This window comes from Papaver somniferum, chromosome 2 (assembly GCF_003573695.1).
Source record: "Papaver somniferum cultivar HN1 chromosome 2, ASM357369v1, whole genome shotgun sequence".
NCBI lineage: Eukaryota > Viridiplantae > Streptophyta > Magnoliopsida > Ranunculales > Papaveraceae > Papaver > Papaver somniferum.
The window spans coordinates 157,889,613-157,913,473 of record NC_039359.1 but is presented as its reverse complement, the minus strand read 5'-3'; the positions used below and the strand labels follow the sequence as shown (position 1 = coordinate 157,913,473).

The window sequence follows — 23,861 nt, the reverse complement described above, 5'->3', positions numbered from 1 at the left end:
TTGCGGCTTTGGTATTGGCATAGCGATTGTGCGGCTTTGGTTTTTGCATGGTTTCCATGATACGCACCGATTGTGCGTCTTTGGTTTTGGCATAGTTGCCATGATGCGCAGCGATTGTGCGACTTTGGTTTTGGCATGGTTCCCATGATGTGCAGCGATTGTGCGGCTTTGGTTTTGGCACCGTTGCCATGATGCGCAGCGATTGTGCGGCTTTGGTTTTGGCATCGTTTCCATGATGCGCAACGATTGTACGGCTTTGGTTTTGGCATAGTTCCCATGATGCGCAGCGATTGTGCGGCTTTGGTTTTGGCATAGTTGACATGATGCGCATCGATTGTGCGACTTATGGTTTTGTGTGTCGAAACCCTAGTTTAGCATTTGAAAAAGAAACCCTGGTAATTTTTACATAAGTGCATTAAATGCTCTAATAAATGTGTTTAGTGTCACCGGTGACGTCATGCTATACGTAAGGTTTTACAATTTTACCCCTTGTCTAAAAGCCACCATCAACACAAGGAAACCCTAGTATCACTCTCTAAGCTAAGATCTCTCCTCTCTCCAAAATTCCCCCCTTCATGCCTTGCCCAAGGACCTCTATTTATAATCCAATCAACCTAATGGTGTACAACTCATTTTACTTCGCCAAGTTCTTTCGGGAGTGCTTTATACTTCGCCCGGGCCATTTTCCTTAAAGTTTTCCCCCTTCTTTCGCTATCTTCACATGGGTTTGTCGGGACACCTGTCTCTTTTCTTTATCCCCAATATATTTACTTCGCGATATATCTTTTCAACCAAGTCACCGTACTTCGACCTTCCGGTTTCGTCGTTGATATCTTGTTGGGTACTCTAGCATGGTCTTTCGTAACTTAGATTCTTCGTGCAAGTCTCCTCGCTTCTGTACGTATCCCCTTTGTACTTCGCGGAATTGATTGGTGACGAGGTAATTATGACATTCGAATTGACAAGTCCATGACTGGGATCTTTAAGTGAGATTTTCTAGCCATACCTCTTCCTTTTATGTCCGACACGTGGCCATCCTATTTCGTGTACCCACAGCAAGCCGCATTTCCAATGAGTTTAGGATTCTCTCAGGTAATGGTACTTCGCAAGTCCCATCAGCAGCTGAAGAATTATATTTTCGCGACTTCAATGTGGACTCTTTCGTGGCCAACTACTCAGCTAAATTCACCAGCATGAGAGAGTACCATGAGTGGGGCATTGATCTTGTTGGAAATGATATTGTGGGTCCAACCAAAGCTCTTCTGTTAGATGTGGATTCCCAACTTTGCCTCTCTTGTGATGATGATTGGGCGATGTTTCCTCTGGTGGTTGGTGGCCCTTTTGTTTGGGGTTTTGACGAAAAGGGGGCTCATTGCCAAGGCCCTCTTCCTAAACATTGTTATCTCGCTGGTTTCGATCCCTGGAGATTTCGGTGGTCTGTGCCAACCGAGGTATGACTTTCTTCCTTCTGATTCACCTCGTTTCGGGACCCGATTTGTTCTCATGTTCCCCTTTTCTTTCAGTTCGTGATGCCTGTCGCTGGTCTTCTCAAGACGTGCAAGGAAAGGGTTGTTACTACCGAGTCTTCAACTCCCAAAAAGGTATCCACCTCGCCTATTATTTTCCTCTCGTGATATCCTTAAATTCTAACCTTCTATTATTCATAGGATGACACTCTCCTCGCTAAGCAGCCTGTTCTTGAGTCAACTAAGGGGAGAAAAGGCGTGATCATCCTGTTCCGCCTCCTCCTTATTCTGAGGTATCTTTACTTCGTAATTATTATCACCTCGCTTATTTCTACCTTTTAGCCACCTGTCATGCTGAACTTGTTATTTCGCATACTGGTGTCCCCTCTTCCGGCAGGTCCAAAAGGCAACAAAAGGTCTTGGATCTAGCTGCTTTGACCGCAGTTCCAAGTTATGTCATACTTACAAGTCTCTCTACTCCTACCAAGCTTCAACCTTCTCAGTATCGCACCACTACTTCTCCCAAAATTGGTGATCCTCCTGTTCATCATGTTCCGCCTCCTCCTTCTTCTCAGGTATCTTTACTTCGTCATTATTATCACCTCACTTATTTCTACTTTTTAGCCACCTTTCATGTTGAACTTGTTATTTCGCAGAATGGTGTCCCCTCTTCTGGCGGGTCCAAAAGACTACGAATGATCTTGGATCTAGCTGCTTTGACCGTAGTTCCGAGTTCTGTCATACTTCCAAGTCTCTCTACTCCTCCCAAGCTTCAACCTTATCAGTCTTGCACCACTACTTCTCCCAAAATTGTTGACCCTCCTGTTCATCCCAAGGTTGAGCGTCCCAAGAGATTCTCAGAGGATCCCCCTATTGGTGAGAAGAAGAATCATGAGGCTGCGTCGGTGTTGTCTAACCCTATCTTTGATCCTGACATGAAGTTTCTCCAAGATGTCTACGACAAAGATCTCGAAGACCCATCCACGAGGTCTCGTGCCTTAAAATCTCTGGTGACTCTTGGTGCCGACGACTTCCTCTCTCAGGAATCATCCGTACTGCTAAATGCCTCCATGAACTTGTCTCTCCAACAACACTCAGCTTTGATGAACCAAGTGAGCCTTTTATGCTATTTCCGTTATGTCTTCTCTCTGTCCCGAGATTTATCTCCTGAGCTTCAGTTCTTCAATTCACATGAGGTCAACCGTCACATGGCCAGCTTCGTGGAAATTAGGCTTGTTTGCGAGAAAGCAAAGAAGGACGAGGCTCAAATCAAAGTCTTGACGAAGGGGCTTCAAGAGGAGAAGGAGCATTCCAGCAAGCAGAGTCAGAAGATAGAGAAGCTTCTGAGTAAGTTCCCTCTCCTTGCAGATTATCTCTTTTCCTTTGTTTTACTTCTGTTATTTTCTTATTTCGCATTTCGCCAAGCTCGCTGCATGCAACGCCAAATGGATGCCTCCGAAATATCCGCCTCGCTAGAAGATATTCGTGCTGAGAATTTGAACCTCGTGACCCAGAATGATTGCTATGTGTCCGAGAACCAGATTTTGAATGAGAAGGTCGAGACTCTTTTTTCGCAAGTGGACCGCCTGTCTATCGATTGTTCTCGTAACGAGGAACTGAATTATCATCTTCACAACGAAAATGAACGCCTTAAGATTGAACTTCAACGGGTCAGCAATTCCCTCACTACTTCGAGGAACCTTCATTCCTCATCATTAGCTTCCTATAGGAGACTGGAAGAAGATAACGAGCGCGTGATCAACAGTAAAAATAAAGTTATGGTTGATCTTCGCAAATCTTGTAATAAAGTAACTGGTTTAAACGAAGAGATTGACTGTCTGAAAAAGAAAGTGTAACTTCTTCAAGTTCAGCTAGATAACTCATCTCGCCCGAAGTCTATCAAATCTTCCTCTCAAGCCAAGTCTGCAGATCCTCGCAAAAACAAGGGTGCTCTTGTCATTCAATATGAATAGGATATCTCGAAGTCTGGTCATGGTAAAGGTTGGGACAATGCATATCACGGGTTATGTGTTCAACTTCAAGAGTCGGATCTGACGATCTCCAGGATGGATCATTTGCATACCGACATCCAAGAAACCTTGAACACCACTATCTTGCAAATAGAAGGTATCTTTAGGTGCAGTGCGAAATACTATTGATTATGTCAAACTTCTAGTTTCTGATGAAGTTTTGTTTGGTTTTTGCAGAATCCGAAGAGCACCATAAGACCCAAGTCCTTCGACTTTCTCATGAAACAGATGAATTTCGCACAGAGGTATCTCGCCTCAAAAATGAGGTCAGTGATTTCAACGCTGATTAGACGAGATGATTGAAACTTCTGCGAAGGTAGCAAAGTTAGCTCGCAAGAACACTCAGAACTATCTGGATTCTCTTTTCGGTAATTTCTGCGACGAACATAGTCTTCCTCATCCTTCTTTTCCTCTGGAGGTGTTCTCTGATGACGAGCAACCAAAGGATGATAGGATCATCTCTGGCGAAGAAGAGAGGCTCAGTGAAGATGGCGAGGAGCGGAAGATCGAAGAAGCGAAGGTCGAGGAGGAAGAGTCCAAGGGTGCCTCTGCTAGTACTGGTGCTGGTCTTGGTGGAGCGGGTGATGTTATTTCTGACGACGTCCCTCTTTAGCAACAACCTTAGTTTTTCTTGTTTCATATTTTAGTTTTATGCTTAACTATTTTGGAAACAATTTATCTTTCTGGGCGCTCCCAAGCTTGGGGGGCAAAACATCTTAATTTCTTTGGGTAATATTTTGATTGAATTTTATGTCAATATTATAATTTTCTATTTCTTCAAGTATATACTTACGTAGGAAATACTCAAAAGAATAATGAAAGTTAAAGTATATACTTTCCTCTTATTCTTTTGTGTATTTCCAAGGTAGGGCGCAAAGTTAATCAATACCTCCCCAGCTGTGCCTCTACAAGCTTTGAACCTTGCGAGATCCTTCTTTCCCTTGGGGTTCACGAGGCATCTCGCCGCGTCTTATTTTGAATTTTGTCTGCGCTTCTCACGTTGTCTCCATCTTCGACTTTCTTATTTCGCTTGCACTTGCCTTTGCCTTTCTTGACGGGGTGTCTTACTTTGGTAAAATGTTGAGTCTTACGAGGATAATGCTAAAGAAGAACATAAAATTAAAAAGTATATACTTGCCTCTTTTTCTTGTTGAACGTTAGCCGATCAAGACGAGGTGTTACAGATCAAACTATTACTTTCCCTTGGTAGCTTTGCATTTATTATTTCATTGCGGCTTCACAAGCTTTGAATCTCGTTAGATCTTTTATTTACCTTCTTTTTCTTTTTGGAATCCATAAAGCGTCTTGCCGTATTTAGTTCTTATTCACTTTCTGATTGTTACGTGTTACTTTATACAAGGTCTTAGTGCGCCTCCTAATTAAGGTTTTATTGTGCATCATCCTTTTTTAAGGATTTTAATTCGACAAGTCTCAGGCGCTTATTACTCTTTCGAATAATAATCCATCAACCTCGCCTTAACATTTATTTTGACCCCATCTCGCGACAATACGATAGGTCTAGCCATTCCCATGAATGTTAGTCCCATTACATTGCCGTCTTTTTTGGTCACACAGCTCCCTAATATGGAGGGTGCCATCCCTTTATATTCCCTATGATTTCCCCTTCAATGAGGTTAACCCTAACATGCATGTTGGTCTCCTCCCATCCAGTTATTACGACATTCTGTTGTTTTCGTGACTTCTTATCACCTTCGCCAATATGTATTGGGGTTACGAAGTCACACCCTAAGTGAGGTTTCTTTTGGATTGAGTGCATTGTAGCCAAGACTTGCCATACGGGCATGGCAGGTAACGCTCCAGACGTCCCAGGAACCCGCAGCTCAACCGAATACGTCGGTGCCTTGGTCATATTTATGCACCCCTTACCGAAGGCCATCATAAAAGGGACCCTCGGAGGATAGGTCTTATCATTGCCCCTAGATTTCTCTCTGAGAGTTGTTCACGACATGCGTTAGGTCTTGCCTCTTGCACTTTCATGGGAACTAGGGTGCATGCCGTGGATTCTCAGCCTTCCTAGGCGAAGGTTTTAAGTTTCCCTAGAAACTGTTTACTTCGTTAATCTTATCTGCCTCCTAATGCCAGGTCTTATCTTTCTTTGGTTATCTTGTAAGTTTGAAAATTCACATTCATGATAAGATTTATCAAAATTTCATTGCTATCCTTTTGAAAATTTGATACATTATCAATTTATGGATTAAAATAAGTACATTCATCTTGTTCCTACGACTCTTCCTCGATCATCGGTGTTCTTCTTCTATGCGAATGTGCTCAGATTGATATCTTTTCAGCTCCTTCATCTTCACTTCATTTCTGATCTTGAACAAAGTCGCAAATAATGGTTGTCTAGTTGACAGCGCATAGATGAACGAGCGCACTAAATCTTCTTCTGAGATCCTTCATTTTAGTTCTCTACAAACCGCATCCCATCTCGCTACTAGACTTCGCAAACTTTCATTTTCCCTTTGCTTGCATGGTTCTCTTTTTGCGCATTTTTTCATCATTTCTGGATGCAATCCGGTTGCCTCTTTCTCTGAATTCCCTCATGCTATTTCTATGGCTCTTTTTAGGTCTTCCCGTTCATTTTGTTCCCCTCGCCCTTTGTTTCCTCGCCGGTATTCGCGATGTCCTTCAGCTGCTAATGCCCTTTCCGGAGCATGTTTTCCTATTTGTGCATTGCTCTCCACTTGTTTTTTTTCCAGATGATTACTCTTTATTACAAGCTTCTCATTTTGCCTTTCCAACTTTATGCGTTCCCTCACTAAGTATTCCTTCCTTCGTCTTTCTTGATAGAGTTCCTTCTTCAATCGTTCAATCTCTTCTTCTTCGCAAGCCTTTCCTCCCTTATCTATAGAATCATGTAATTCAACGCTTACCTCAGCCTCTTGTATCGATACTTTCTTTCGCTTAGAGGTGTTTGTCTTTTCTCCTCCTCGTGAGGTTCGTTTTTCCTTGATGGTAGGGGTTTCTTTCTCATTCGTCGTTACCTCACTTCCTTCGACCGTTTATCCCTTTTTCGCCTTTCCGCTTTGCTTTATTTCAGCTTGGCTTCCTTTTTCGGAGTCATCTCGCATTCTTTCTCGCCATCAATCGTCGTTTTTCCCGCCTCTTCTATGTTTTTCTTTGTTGCAACCAGCTCTTCACTTATCCCAATTATAAATACCATCAGCTGTTCTGCCCTTCTTTCTTCACTCGCCTTCTTTTTTGTTCTATTTTCTTTCTTAGTTTCTCCTCATAGTTATGGACATCCTTTTTAATACAATCTTGCGCGTCCTTGATATCTCCCCTTATCTCACCAATTGCACTTGGCATAGGAAATTGTATGTCCTGATGATACGTAGATGCAATTATTTTTATCCCATGTATCCACAGTCTTCCTATAAGAGCATTGTAAGGTGAGTCTATGTCTATTACGCAGACTGTGACTTTCGTTTCCAGCTTGCCAGCTAAAATCTTTACAACTAGTTCTCCCTTTGGCTTAGATGCAACCCCGTTAATCCCATATATGTTGTACGTCGATGGCATGAGATCCGAGTCCTTGTATCCCATGGTTCTAAATGTATGACAAAAGAGTATGTCGACCGAGCTCCTCGTATCCACCAAGATTCTGTCAATTGCCCAGATTTTCCCCTTCTCGGTTTGATCTTCTTCCCACCTTGAGTATTTCCCAAAATTCAGGGTTATAACCAAAGGATTTGTGTGCGAATTTCCTCCTTCGGGTGCATCCTTCGCTGAGAACGTTATTTCTCTTTTCTGCCACTCATCTAACGGTTCCTTCGTACTGATGCTAAATATTGCGTTTCCTTCGAAGTCCCTCTTATGTACTCTCTTGAGTATGTTGTCATGGAAATTTTGGATGCTCTTCGCTGCATGTATTATCGTATTACAATTCGGCCTTTGTGATCCCCGATCTATTTCAATTCGGTATGTCTGCTGATTGTCACGAGGTGGTGGTGGTGGTGGCACATAATTTTCTAGGAAATGTGCGAGTTTTCCCTGATCTATCAGACGAAGTATAATTCGTCGAGTGTTTCGAAAATCATTTGTGTGATTCCCATGAAAGCGATGATATCTGCTGAACTCATGACTTCTAGTCCCCGGAGGCGGCTCTCTTCCCAAATTGGGTGGTGGTGGGGATCTCCTATATTAATACTATTTCCTCCCATACCTTTTCCACAGTTGTGTTAAGTCTAGGGAGCTTTATGTCTTAAAAAGCTGGTGCATTTGGTCTCCGCTCTCCAAATCTGGGCCCTTCATTGTTTCTTTGTTGATATCCCGTGTTGTAGCTTCCTGGCTCATAATTCCTTCGTCTTGACTCTTCATATATTTGTTGATCGATCCATTCTTGATCTCCACTTGATACAACTACTAACTTCGCTGGGACTGGAGTTGATGGCTCTCCTTTTTTCATATTTCGGATCATTCTCCACGACATGCACTGCCCTTGGTAATAGCCTTGAATTCCCTTCCTTCGCTGGAATCGGTGCTGCTTCGCTGACTTGCCTCTGCTTTTCTTCCAATGCTATGTACTCCTCTTGGTACTCTCTTAATTCATTCATCGCCAAAGAGTTCGAATAATGAATATTTGAGTGTACATCAGATCAGTTGGGATTAACGCATTCACGAAAGCTAAGATGAAATTTTTCTCGTCAACTTTCCCTGCAAGCTCGCTGCATACCGTCCTCCACCTCGTTACCAATCCTCACAGGCTTTCCGTAGGTCTCCTTCTTAAATTGAATAGAGTCTCAATCCCCGGCCTCAGCATGTTGTTACTTATGTAAGTGGACAGAAATATTCTCTATAAGTCTTTGAACGACGAAATCGATCTTTCTGGTAGCCCGTCAAACCAAGCCAATGTTTCCCCGGCCAAACTCGCGGGGAAATATCGACAAAGTACTGCATCATTTCATCCCTATTGCATCAACGAAAGAGTGTATTGTTTCAAGTGCCTCACAACACTTTCGGATCCGCTGAATATGCTCGGAAGTGTCGGCAACACACATTTTTCTAAGATGTCCGCGTACATTATCTCATAGGTAAATGGAGATTTATCGGCCTCTTCTATTGCCTCTGCCAGCTGCACTCTGCCACCTCTTCGCGAGTTGTTTATCAGCGTCCTCATATCTCGCAGCTCATCCAAGACTTCCTGGTTCAGGTTCCCTCCGTTTTCTTCCCGACGGCCACCTCTCATCACGCTGAGACTTTCTTCACCATGTCTCATTTCCTCCTCATTCCTCTGGTTGAATTCACGCTGTCTTTGATCTTCTTGCCTCCTCTCATTTTCCTCATATCTCCGCTCTTATTCATACCTTCGCCTTTGATCTTCCCAACTTGATATTTCCAATGCCTGTCCCAATTCTCTTTCTTCACTGCTTTATCTTCGTCGCCTCCTTCTTCGCTCTCCTCTGTCGTCCTCGCGGATGTATCTCCTTCGTCGTAACTCTTCTTCTCTTGATGACATCATGTCTACCTCTGAATCCTTGGAGTCAGCTACATCTTCCTCGTTCAGTTTGCGATTTTGCAGCACCAACCTGGCGTTTTTCCTCGTCAATCAGGCATGCTGTTCCGCTAGATCCCTATCTCGTTACCTTTCAAGGAGGAGTGTTTCCCTCAGCTGATCCAACATCAGTCTTATTCACCGATACTCTCCTCCATTTCCTCACGAGTCATCTCTTCTCCTGCAATGGTGTCCGTGTCGGAAGTGTGTACAGAACCCTCTCCAAAGTTATCTTCGTTGTCCTCCTCAGTCCGCTGCTGGTTCACTCCTTGTCTTTCTCCTGAAGCCGATGTTCCTCCTCTTTCCATTTTTCCTCCTCTTTTGGCCTCCAATCACTTTCTTCTCCTCGTCGCTATCATGTGTGCCGCTCGATCTGGTGTTCTAGTCATCAACTTATCCTAGTCTCAATAACGATTATCCTTTAAACCCTAATCTTAAAAGGGACGTCTCTCTAAGATCTCTCACTCCTACAACTCCAGCTTCTCTCCACTCCTTAGATGAGGATGAATCCCCAATCTAATTCCCTGTTTCTGGACGCCAAAATGTAACTACTGGAGATCCAGTAGTACACCCAAAAGGAAGGTAACCAAGATCTATGACATGTTAAGTAATATAAGCTAGAAGATCTTTATTGAAGAATTAACTAAGGAAACAAAATACAACCTCTTGAATACAAGGTGTTTATGGGTGAAAATCGTTTCTGCCGATTTTGGTAATTTCGGTAGGTGAGTGGGAAACAAATCTAAACCCTAAACAAATGTACTGCACGGGAGTACTTTAGATTCGAGAGATCAATCTGTACAACTCCGGCCTAAACCAAGAAATGCCCGTTCATGCCTTGCCCAAGGACCTAGTCTCACTCTCTAAGATAAGCTCTCTCCTCTCTCCGAAATTCCCCCCTTCATGCCTTGCCCAAGGACCTCTATTTATAGGACAATCAACCCTAATGTTGTTCAGCTCATTTTACTTCGCCAAGTTCTTTCAGGAGTGCTTTATACTTCGCCCAGGCCATTTTCCATAAAGTTTTTCCCCTTCTTTCGCTATCTTCACATGGGTTTGTCTGGATACATGTCTCTTTTCTTCCTCCCAAATATATTTACTTCACGATCTATCTTTTCAACCAAGTCACCGTACTTCGCCCTTCCGGTTTCGTCGTTGATATCTTGTTGGGTACTCTAGCTTGGTCTTTCGTAATTTAGATTCTTCGTGTAAGTCTCCTCGCTTCTATACGCATCCCCTTTGTACTTCGCGGAATTGATTGGTGACGAGGTAATTCTGACATTCGAATTGACAAGTCCCTGACTGGGATCTTTAAGTGAGATTTTCTTGCCATACCTCTTCCTTTTATGTCCGACACGTGGCGAGCCTATTTCGTGTACTCACATCAATCCCATGCTGTCTAAAGAGAAGAGAGGAGAGACTTCAGACTTGCATTATATTTTCACTATGTTAAGCTCCTTATGATTGTTACCAAGACTCTAAAACCTATCTTGTTGTTTTTCATTGAAGAATGAAAATTCAATCCCATCCCAAAGAGAGACTCAACATTGCTGAAATCTCATTAGAATCTTTTATCAATAGCGGCATATCTTTCAAGAGGAACTATACCAACTGCTAAAAAAGTAAAAGCAGATATACAAAACACCAAGTGTTGCCACAATCTTTAACGCCGCAAAAAAACAGAAAAAAAAACCTACACTCTCATGAGAAATTGCACCTTTGTGCGAGGAGCGTGGTGGACGTGATCAGTCTGAATTCATCAAAAGCCAAAATTGTATATTTCCAACACTTATACCTAATATCGATGGCTCTATTTGCCCAAACGCCGTGGTTTTTCATTTTTGATCGACTTTGGAGATAAAACCTTTTGAAAGAATACCGATGTGAAGGCAGTTTGGAGATAAAACTTTTTCTTGCAAGATCAACTGATTTTTTTGTCATTGAAACTATCAGTTTATCAAATCATTGTATCTTTTTTGTTAATGCAGTCTGATAGGACTTTACAATATGTTGATGTTGATTTGATAACCTGACTGGGAGGCAGAGAATACCATTGAAGACATTATATTCCTGCTAAACAATTTTTCACAAGCCAAGTTAAAATACATCAACAGAGATCATAATACAGCAGCAAATTCAGTAGCAAAGGAAGCAAGAGTTAGAAGAATACAACATTTATCGAAACATATTCAACAGAAAATTCAGACAGACAACATCGTTTCTAATGTTTTCGACAAAAATCAAATTGTAGAATTCATGTACTATCTTGCTTAATTAATATATGGTTTTACCTAGATACCACCCACACTTTACCTAAGTATCACTCATAGTCTAAAAACATAATAATTGTAGTGTATACCTTATCTAGAATAGGTAATGAAAACGCACCTTCTTCTCCGATTACTACCATGACCAATGCATTAACACAGAGTATCATAGCCGATTACGATAACCACCGTCATCACAGCCGCCGCCACCACCACTACTCTTCATAATACAGTTATAAAGTTTTGAAATTAATTATACTAATTATATTGGAAAACCCTAATCTTTGTTCCTACAAATCTTATTTTTATGGAATTTACATAGGAGTTTTTTAAATCAAAATCATGATTTAGTTTAATTGAAACTTAGTTTAGCCGTATTAAGATTAAAACCTAATCGATCAACATAAAATAAAATAAAGACCTGATTTTAACTCAAGGACTAAAACGGGAACTACAATCTAAACATCCTTGAAATTTTCTGTGTTTAATTTTTTTTCAACCAGCAGGTACGTGAGAAACCAGCAAAGCATGTATGAACATCATGGAACCCATTCTAAAGGGCCCCGGTGGTTTGGAGCTTCCTTACCACTGGCAATTCAGTGGTTATCATCTTCAAAATGTATCGCGGAAGAGAAGTGGGAAGAACACAAGGATTTCCTATCTGCATTGGTGGCAAGTTAATCAAAAATTAGATCTTAATAAGGTTAAGATCTTGATGCATATGTAAATTGAAGGAGGCGGAATGGTAGGTGCGACAACTATTAGTTATAGGGATGTTCATGGTCGGTTTTGGTTAGGTTTCTAGCCAAACCAAAACCTAAACCAATACTATTGGTTTCTAAAAAACTAAACCAAACCAATCCGTTAACAATTGGTTCGATTTCCAAATGGTTCCAATTGGTTTCGGTTTGTCCTAGTGGTTTTTGGTTAACCAATAATTATGTCAAACCAAAAAAAATAAAAATACACAAATTTACAGATAAAAAAATCGCAGTTGCCGATAGTATTGGTTTACACAAAGTTACAGACAAAAAAAAAAATCAAGAATAGTTAAAGCTTACTCTAAATCTAGAGATTAAAAGAAGATATATAATATATCTTAATTTAGTTATTGAAAACTAAAAAAGAAGGAAGACGGGAAGAAAAAAGTCGCATAGCAGCAGCTGTAATTGGGGAGAGAAGGGAGGCGATTGAGAGAAGGAGAAAGAGAAAGAGTATCATAATGAAATATTAGATTTAGGGTTTTCATTTATCCTCTAAATCAATGGGTAGAATCTAATACTTGTAAATCAACGGTAGAAACCAAACCAAAACCAACACTATCGGTTTTCCAATGGTTTTTGATTCGGTTTTAGAGATCAAACCAAACCAAAACCAACACTATCGGTTTTCCACTTTCTACACCGTAACCAATCCATTAGTAAATGGCTCGGTTTGGTTTCTTCCTAATTGGTCTGGTTTGGTCCGATTCCAGCGAAAAATCGAAATCATATTCGGCCCTAATTAGTTAATAGTTGGAGAAGAAGGTGAGTTTTTACTACCCACTTTAGATTATGTATAAAATCATTACATTTTTTATTATGGGTGGAATTCAGGAGAACACTTTAGATTATGTATAAAATCATTACATTTTTTATTATGGGTGGAATTTAGGAGAACCGTGGGTGGTTTTTAGATGAAACCTTAATATATTAATCTTTCCGGTCAAAAAAAATCCTTGTTTCCCAAAATTTTATACTTACTGCGGAGGTCGGTCAAAAGGTGAATAGCCGATTGTTTTCTTCGATAGGCTCTGCTCGGAATGACCCTAATACAATTGCTGAAAATGGGACAACCTCGGCCGTTTCTCGAAATAGAACTTACTTTTACAGTATTGTGGGCATGAACAAACATTAATGCCAAGACTGAAGTCACCGAACACCATAAATTACCTTCTCAGCATTAAATAATCTTTTGCCACAAATACTAACAAACCTTTTAATTGAATGACAAGCATCCTGCTACAACACAAATATTAATTTCATTACTCAACATATTCACCCCCCATACAAACTAAATGCTTTCTTGATCAGTAAAATCTCTCAGGTGAGCTTTGCAAGAAAAAAGAAAGAAAAAGATCTAGTGATTACATAGAGAGAGAGCCATTAAACTGATGAACATAGATTGGGCACGTTTTATTCCCGTTGCTTACACCTTAAACAACCATTTTTATTTTATTTTTGTAGTAATGAGGCGTGTAGTAATTCTGTCGTTAACTACACGTGTAAACAACCTTTTTTTTAAGAAAAATATGGTGGTACAAGCACCTGGCGTGATTGATATACCAAATGAGACAAAATAAGATTATTTTAAAGTAAAACACAAAGCCCCTTAACTACATATTTACAAAAACGGCTAATCTACTCTTGATTAATTAACACTAATAAATACGATTAGGGTAATTAATTTAGTTAGTTAGTTGATTGAAATTTTGGAATTAGGTTTTATTTTAGATTGAACTCATGGATATGGGTAGATTTTTTTGAGATTTTTTTTTTATTTTTTTTGAAAATTCTACTTGTAACGGAAATGAAATCGTACTACCCAAACACTTATAAATATAGGATTGTAGAGCTACTAAGTGATTTTATACTCAAAATTATAGAAGGAATCAACATTTTCAGTTCTGAAAGTATGAAAAGTCGGCAAGGTCGACAAAAAATACCCTGCCGACTATAAGATTTTTGACATACAGAGAAAGGTATTACAAATTCATAATTAGTCGGCAGGGTTTTAATTTCACAACCTTGCCGACTAAACTATAGTCGGCAAGGTATAAGGATGAATATCGTGCCGACTAAAATATAGTCGGCAGGGTATAAGGTTGAATATCGTGTCGACCCTGTAACTGCTGATTTCAGAGATGAAAAGTCGGCACGGTATTCAACCTTATACCCTGCCGACTATATTTTAGTCGGCAAGGTCGACAAAAAAAACCTTGTCGACTTTCGATCCGTTTTGATTTTTTTTTATCTCATCATGTATATATAGTTAGAGTTTTGAAGAAAGATTTTGAAATTTTTTAAATATGTTTTAGTCGGCATGGTTCTTTAGTATGCACAATTTGGTCTTTTAACACCTTTAGACACCCCTTAGCACACTAGTTTAGATAGGAATAAAATGGGTATACCCCAACTAATCTGGGTATACCCCAATCTCGCCAGGTACAAATATAGAGTCTTATAGTCGTAGGAAAAACATACCATTGAAAATTAGATTTAAAAGTGAGCTCAACCCAAGACGACAATACCAAATTAAAAATGAGAATAGTTGAATTTAAGATCGGTAGATTGTGGGATTTAGTATGAAAAATTATAAGATAAATGTATTATTAGAATATTATATTTAAATTCATTGTCATTTGAGTTTCATAAAAAAAAATGACTTAAATCAAGAATGGTAATGTGCATGATATAGGAGTGTCCACGAATCCTCTTGTATAAAAATCGGAAACATGTATCATGTTCATCAACGAGCAGGAATTATGATGTCTGTAAATATAATGGAGTATGATTAGATTAGACTTCAGAGTCAGTCTGTGAGCACTTGCAAAAAAAATATATATATATATAAAACAGACTCTAACTCATTTGAGAGTCCATCGACTAATATAATATGGCTGCAACTTACACAATTGCCTAGCTTTCTGAGTTTGGTTATCGGAGGGTGTGTTTTAGATCCTAGGAGTGCCAAATTAGTAGTCGACTTGTTAACTTGGATTGATTTATGATTTTTAATCCAATCCGATTAAAATGTTGGAGTCTTGCAACAATAGAAGAAACGTCAGATGTATCAAACAATAAATATAAAGAACCGTATCAAACAATTGTACGACGAACAAATTGATGAGGGCATAATCACAGGTTCAACAAGCTGTCCTTAACATATTAGTTCGCGGGTATACTCTAAAGTAATGCTAAACCCTAACGTGCGAAGATGTGTCCAGGATAAGATTGCCCGATATAACTTGTATTAGCACAATACACTCTTAAACTCAGCAGCGGGGATGGAAGTAAAACGCCGCACGAAAATAAAAGCAAGAAGATGAAAAAAGTAGACCTAGAGATGGTCGCTGCTTGTGTGTTTTGAAAAGAGATTTTCGAGTTTTATTTATAGGAAAATTAACTTGTAAATCAAGTTAGGTTTAAGTTTTTTCTTATAAAACGAGTTTTGTTTCTTGTAAAACAATTAAACACAAAAAAAGAATTTTTTCCATAAATAAAACTTTTAAATAAATTAATTATCAAGTTAAAAACTTGCAAAAAATAATTTCAAGTAGACACGGACTTGGTGCTTGGTACAAGCACATGGACATAGGTCGAAACATGTATTTTTCGCCCAACCCGCTCCACCCACATTGTTTTACAACATAATGAGAACGTGGTAATATAGTGGAGCACCTCTTTAATTTTCCACAATGTGGAACTAAAGGTTCCATTTCATTCACTCAAAAATGAGTGAGTATCCTTAGACCCTTAGGTCATGAAATCAAACCACACCAAGACCAAAAAGTCATTTATTAAATAACACATATTTCTCCAACACAAAATACTAAACCCACTAGGCACAATCACAGACCATTCACACATTTTTTTGGTAAACAAAAACAAAAATTCGATATAAAAGAAAAGCCCAACGATTGAATAATTGAAGTTGGAAAACGATTTCGATTTCTTTGATAATAATAATTTTTCCGGAAGAAAACGAATAATTGATCGTCCTATATGACAATTAGCAAGACCTTCTCCACATAATCTTCAATTCAACGCCTACAAAGAAAAAAAAACTCTCAACAGTCTTATGAGAAATTGCACCGTTGTGCGAAGAACGTGATGCACTGGTGGTACTGTGATCAGTCTAAATTCCTCATTTGCCAAGTGTAAAGCCAAAATTTTATATTTTCAACAGAACACTCTACCAAATATGGAGCGAGGGGATTCCCTTTGCGCAGACACCACAGTTTCCTTTTGATTGATAAAACTAATTTGATGGAACAAGAAAAAGTATAGTTCTCCAAGGTCAATATGGATAGTGATAGGGATGCACTTTTTTTTTTTTTTTTATACACGTATCTACGTAGACACCTTTGAGGAAGAAAATCCGTCTAGCTGAATATAAGCAAACTCTTGAAGGAATCATATATACTTACTTGAAGAGTTCATTTCTTGATTAAAAAAGCTAAGCCAGAAAAATGGATATTTGAAGAAAAACTACAAATGTGCCAGTGAGCATAAGCAAACATTAATGCAAAGATGCATATATAGAGACTGTACACCAAAAATTACCTCCTAAACATTAAAGAATCTTTTGCCACAAATAAATATATCAAACCTTTTAATTGTAATATTAACTTTGCCCAAATTGGTTCAATGAAAAAACATCCAGCTACGACACAATTATTAATTTTATTACTCAACAATTTAACCACCCCACACCAACTTAAATGCTTACTTAAAATGATGGTGTTGCTGCTGATGATGGAATGAAGATCAAATCAGCAGCACATTCAAGTTGATTGTTGAGTAAATTAGCAGGATCATATAAAAATGGCTGATGAGAAGGGAAATAACATGGAGCGATTCCAGTACTTGAATGATCTACTTGACCATGAGAAGTATTAGTAGAAGATAATATACGGCATTCATTACCATTGATGAATTCTTCTATCTTTTGATCATCATGAAGAGTGTCATCCGGATTGATCAAATCCGTTGAATCGGTATTCGTGTGCATATGATTATCGATATCAAAGGAGGACCACGTAGGGTCATATAACAAAGGCTGAGAAGTTTGTGGCATAACCCAATCAACATTGAGATATACTGGATCTTTTGTGAATTCTATTCCTTGATCAAAACTTTGTACCAATGATGTTGGACTAGGGATATCGTAAACATGTTTAGGATGTTGGTTATGATCAGGAAATGTGAAATTAGTGTTGGTTGTATTAGTACTGACTATTACTGATGATAATAAACCCTCATTAGACGTCGAAGCAGGTGTCGATGACATAGGAAAAATAGTTGCAGTTTCAGTGGTATGATTATGGTGATTTCTTGGTGGTGAGATAAGTTTTTTCTTTATGCTTGAATTCCAAAAGTTCTTGACTTCATTATCAGTTCTTCCCGGTAAATGCTTTGCAATTTGAGCCCATCTGCATGTAATTTATATATACAAGAACATATAAGGCCAGGGAAACCGAAAAATTGCCACACTACTTAAAAAGTGCGTTTTCTGATCCGTCATACTGTTATAGTAAAAATGCCACAGCTGTTAATTTTTCGACGAAGTATGGAGAATGAAATTGCACATACCTGTTGCCGAGCATCCTATGAAGTTCAAGGATGAGAGATGCTTCATGATGAGAGAAACTACCACGTTTTAAGTCTGGTCTAAGATAATTAATCCATCTTAATCTGCAACTCTTTCCACATCTTTGAAGACCTACATTATATTTCCGTGATCACTTGTAAATATTTTCTAGCTCTAAAAAGAAAATCAAATATTTAGAGAAAAAGATCGAGAGGTATGCTAACTTTGAAGCCCATGCAATTCTAAAGATTGGATCAAAAATAATGAAACATGAACGGACGGAAGTGACACAAACACCATTCCTAAAAATAGATTTAGATGATTTCAGACGTCTCCTTTCTTTGGAGGTATGTTTAATCAACAAAATCACTCAGTGAGCTTTGTACGAAAAAGGAAAGAAAAAGATCTAGCGATGATACACAAAGAGACCCATCATTAAAATGATGAACATAGGTTTTGCTATTTTTGGGTACGAATTTGTAATAATGTTGGTAAATGTTCTGCGAAGATAATTTATATATATACCTGCAAGTCTAGGAACAGAACTCCAGCAACCATGACCATGTGTAGTAATATAATTTATGAGCTTCTCATCTTCTTCAGGTGACCATAATCCTCTTCTTACCTTCTGTTTGTTACAGCATGAATGATGTCCCATCTCACTCAACCTCACTAAAATCAGTGACTACTGCTAGTTGTACTACTGAAAGCCTGTGATAATGCAAGTAATTGTGGGGGACGAAGTTTGCATCAAATACTGAGAGAAGAGTCAGTAGTACTATGGTGCTGAATTTAATGAGGGACTGAAGGAGTACTATGATGACCTTATCACAATCTCGGCTAAAAGCCTAAAAGCTGCTGTTGTACTACTTGTAGTCTTGTATCCTATCTCTATCTCTCTTCCAGCTAGCTAATACCTAGCTCTCTGTTATGAATGAATGAATCATAATGATTTTGAGCTTGAGTTTTTATTGGACAGGTTTTTCATGTTCATGTGTCATTCTAAAGTTTTAGGTTATCCCTACTAGGTATCCATTTTGGGTAAAGCGTTAGACTACCCCTTAGGCCTTAATGTGTAATAGCGGTGGAACCATGTGTGAAGACAAAAAAAAATAAATGTACAAGGATTTTATGTGTAAATAATGATTCTCCACTTGCTTATGTAATGTGGAGGCATTTGCCCCACCCCGAGCCAGAGTGTAGTCTGGTATGGGCAAATACCTCTACTTGTTCTTAACTTAATTAATACGTTCCTCGTCTACATGCACAAACTAAGGTACTAGGTAAAAAAAAATGGTACAGCATCTAGCACAAAGTGCAACAAAAAAAATTGGCGCGGAGACTGAAAATGGCATCTAGCACTCCTTATGTACAAATGCATTTTAATTCATTTACTAATGTTAAATAAAATTCAGATCTCGACGAGTTTCGAATTTGGATAATGAGTACATCACCTCCGGGAACAGACAATCTATATTTGTAGGTTGCAAAATGGTGAGCTTGTAGTTTAGTCGTTCTTTGGATAGTTTGACGTGGAGGAAAATGCAAAAACCTAAGTTATTAAAATTTATAAGCAAGAGCCCAAAAATGATTTAGCATCTCTAACGACCGAGTGCATTAATGGACAAGAAACAAAGGTAGTATGATCAACACAAACAATCCATTAAAATGACAATGATTAATGATGATAATGTCAACAATGATAATTAAATAATGATCAACAAATCCTATAGAAAATAGAGGTATACCGAATAAGGAAAAATGTATCACTTTCGTAATAAACTTTTAGATAAGCAAATGAAATAGTAACTTATTTTTTTGAATTAGGATTCTCTCGTTTATGGAATGTTTAAGAGAATGCAGAGGATACTAATTAAGCTTAACTTCTTGATTTTTATAGAATCATCTAGTACCACTCACAAGATTCCTCATAGGGGGTATATAGTTGGCCTAAAGCGTCAAAAAGGAGAAAACCTTAATCGGGGAGGGATCCAAGATTCTTCCTTGGATAGGGTTGGATTGTAACAGTCGATAATGCGTCCGAAGACCGCGGTAATTTTTTTTGGAATACATCACATAATTAGTGGCCAAATAGTGATCCACCAGTACAATACTAAATAGCTAGGAAAATAAAAATTAAAACCAACACAAATAACAGAAAAACCAAGTGATTATCAAAATAGAAGAAAGGTAGTGACTGGAAAAAAATTATTTACTTTAAACATGATTTAAATTTTGATCGCCTCATAATATGGGCTTAAAATCATATACAATTAGCTAAATCATATACTAGAATTTTTTTACCCAAAAATTAGGGACGGGCTATAGCCTCCTTTAGCCCCTTGCTAGGCCCGTCCCTGATCTTAATGATATACTTAACCAAATTCATTAACTTATCAAAATCATCATTATCACCACCTTATAACGGCTATTTTTCCATGTTAGTATGTTACCATCTAACGAAATTATCAAGGTAAATTGCCTGATACAGCAATACCCTACTAAGATTGCATTAGTTCCCGATATACATGTTACTTGTATTAGTCTTATATTCCGCCGAAAAGGAGTATATATTTTGATGGTACCTATTCTGGAACCTTTGTTAGCTGAGGGATAGGTAGAGAATGTGCCGGCACGGCACTACATGTATCGCAAGTGTGTTTGGTATGTTGTGTTTGTGCTGGATTGTGTGATTTTTTCTTTCTTTCTTTTTCTTCGAATTTTGCCCAAATTAAAACTGTGTTTGTCCACCCGAACGTGCTGGCACGATACAATTAACACCTTTAACATGAACAATGCTAACAAAAAAAAACAACAAAGGCAATTGAGAACGCAAATGAAATAAAACCAAATAGACAATAGAAAACAAATGTAGGATCAGAATCTCGCAACGATAATATCTCAGCGAAATTATCAACAACACAACAGCGTCGCAGAACAATTTCAGAAATGATACGATAAACGACGTCAGGTAGGATCACGAAAAAGATGTGATAGTCCTGCGAAAATTAGAGAGCTTGCGAAATTAACATTTTTAAGGTTGTGAGAATGTCGCAGACCATACCCGAAAATAAAGGACAGATTAGCTGTCATCCACTATGTATTTCCCTATAAATAGTCGTTCAAGTTGTAAAGAATGGGAGAGATCTTTTTAAGTAAGAAACAAGTAAATATGAGAGAGAAAGTTTAGAGAAGAGGTCATTCTTGATTCCTTTTTCTTTTCTTGTAAGAACATTTAAAGATTGATCAACAAAATTAAAAGTGTAAATCTAAAATGAGTTGAGTAATTATAAAAATCATACGAGGAGTGTAGTGTAGGATTTTCTACTACTACAACAAAAAACCATCCGACGAGTGGGAGTTAACGAAATTAAGATTTGTTGCCATACGTCTATTGACGAGCAAAGTGAAGTATCCCAATATAAAAATTCTACTATCATGCGTCCAACTTCTAATAATCTTATGAGGATGAAGTTTGGTTACTCATCCATTCCAGAAGAGTAGTTGTATTACTTGTATGTAAGTAATGGGGATCGAGGAATTGTTGAAATGTGAAAGCAATTATTAGGTATGCGATCAAAACAAAGAAGTGTGAAGAAAATAGGAAAACTGCCCCCACAAAGAGGGGAGATATGAAGGCCAAAAAGATGCAACCCTACCATTTTCCCTTCTCTATACGGCAATACCCCAATGAGAGCAAAATCCTCGAAATCACCCAAGAAAACAAATATGTCTACCTGTTATTCTTGATTATTTTTGGATGTATAAACAAAGCTTTTGGGTAGTTGTTGATCTTCTAACTAAAACTAGACTATCCTATGGAGATGCAGTATCTTACGTACCCATGCAGTTAAGAGAATGTCAAACTTTTAACAAATTTTGAGATATTGTATCAAAATTTGTTAGGCCCCAAAATATGTACTTAACGTTCACGAAATTGACTCCTGAACCTATTGTATAATGGCTTCTGCAACTTCATTTTTATTTCATGGCCACCCAAGTTTTTTGCGGGAATAGTCCAAAATGTACAAGTCTGTTGTTCCTAACTGGATTTCGTTTAATATCGACTTACGCCTACCGGAAAATGCCCAAACTAATGTAATGTACGATAGTCTCGGTTACATTGAGGGATTCTAGCTCCTCTTCCAGTGCCAGGGATGGAACAACTATCTATTCACCTCACCTCTACCCAGATGTAACCAATTGCATGGTAAGGCTCATTTCTCTTTGAAACTTCAAATTTGCACACTCGATAGTCGATTACATGTGAAATGCCTTCCAAATTGTTACTAGAAAAGTAGAAAAGTAAAAATATTAAACCTTGTTGCAAACTAAAGGCTATTGGGCCCATTAGCACTTCACAGCAAGAATATAAGCACGAACCTGTCAATCTTTTGTGCCATCTTGCTAAGATCCCAAATGACGCTTTCGGGTTTGTTGTCTCACACTTACACCAGAGGTTTAATACACGCAGCATCATTACTACGAGCTTCATAAAGCACAACATTCGGACAATTTCATGCTCATCAGGCTGGATTTTCCATTCGCATTCATCTTCATGATGGACAAGTTCATAACTCGCATGAGCACCCTTGTCACCAACAACAGGAGATGGCAGTTCGTAGCTTCGGGAATGGATGTGTCAAGTGACAAATTTTGTTGTTAGTACTTTCCATCTGTCATTATAGAGGAGGAAAATGTAAACAATCAAAACCCTTCCAAATGGCTGCATTGAAAATCAAGATCAGGAACCTACAAACCGAAATGCAAAAATGAAAAATAACGGCTTGTTTCATAACAAAGACAGTGAAAAATCCTGAATCTTTGTTTCCAAATACTCCTAAATGGTAGCAGTTTTTGTCCATAGTTATGGATAGTTACCACGGACACATCGCTTTTATGGATAGTTTTTGTCCGTATGTGAAGCACCAGTTCCAAATAGTTAAACGCTGAGAAAAACAGATCAAACGCATAACAGTTTCGCATTTGACCAGTCAATCCTGGTCAAATCGACTATTTTGCGCCAGAAGAAGATTGTATAGTGGTACAGGAAACCACGCTTCTCCTTTCTGTCCTATTCTCTCTCTCTCAGAACCGAAAGAACCTCAACTCACCTCATTCACTCACCTCCAGCCAGATGTAACCATTGTATGTTAGATTTCTCGTTGAAACTTTAAATTTGCACGCACAAAAGCCGAACATACATATCTCGCTCTTCGCATTAGCAAATTAAAGTGTTTCATGCCCATTAGCAGATTAAAGAGAAAGATATTCCCACATCCCGTAGGGAAACCTGAGTCGTGTGCTTAATAAGTCTCGGACAATCCTATCCTATCCGTAAGTTGGTTTTCGAGGTTCGCTAGACCCCAGGATTCCTAACCTGGTATCAGAGCCAGGCCCCTTAGATCGTGTGCTTAATAAGACTCATGCAATCCTATCCTTGTAAGATAAACCCGCCGGTTTTCAAGGTTAGTTAGGCCGGAGGATTCCTAACCTAACTGCTAGCACTCACACATCCCATTTCGCAGACGAAGTAAATACACATAAAATATTACATCAAAATCATCCCATTTGGTCCAACAAAACAGCTGCGAAAGTAGGGAAAGGAACAACTCCTTAGTGGCTTTCATACAGGATTTTTTTTTAACTGGTTCATACAAGAAAATATTACATCAAAATCACCCCTCCACGAGAAGGTGAACCAGGAGGATGCATACCACGAACTGACGAACGCCTCCAAATTTTGTACGCAATAGACAAGTACATATAATTGTTCATAATTAGCTTTGCTTCGAGAAGGTGGAGGTCGAGAAAAAAGTTCGGCAATGATTATCGTTGTTAATACATCATTACGTCTATCATTAAATGGTGTGAATAGGCAATCAATCGTCTTTCTTTTTCTTTTTTCTTTTTTTTTTGACTGAAAAGGGAAAATTTTATAGAAAGAAAAACTCATGTCACTAAAACAGTGACAAGAGAGTTACAGAGGATCAATGGAGAACTGCATCCCAATTACAAATGAGAGTTAAAAGGGAAAAATTCTGAAACAACAAGTATTCAAAGCCCAAGGAAACAACAAGCATTTTACTGATGTTATCAGCTGAACTGAATTTCTAGAGTGATTGTTATACAGCCTGTTATTGCGCTCTCTTCATAAAGTCCACCAAATAGCAAAGGGTAATAAGCTCCAGATTTTTCTTATCCTGCTAGACTTTCTCTTTACTCCCCATTC

At 38.6% G+C, this 23,861-nt stretch overlaps 1 protein-coding gene across 1 annotated transcript; it reads right to left on the bottom strand.

The window, feature by feature from the left end:
* Positions 1 to 16,508: 16,508 nt before the first annotated feature.
* LOC113354180 (transcription factor MYB26-like) lies at positions 16,509 to 18,511 on the bottom strand. Its single transcript, XM_026597594.1, has 3 exons — positions 18,155 to 18,511; positions 17,632 to 17,761; positions 16,509 to 17,471 (listed from the first exon to the last, which is right to left on the bottom strand). The coding sequence occupies exons 1-3, from the start codon at positions 18,285 to 18,287 to the stop codon at positions 16,769 to 16,771; spliced, it is 966 nt and encodes a 321-aa protein (XP_026453379.1). The 5' UTR covers positions 18,288 to 18,511; the 3' UTR covers positions 16,509 to 16,768.
* Between the last annotated feature and the right edge of the window lie 5,350 nt (positions 18,512 to 23,861).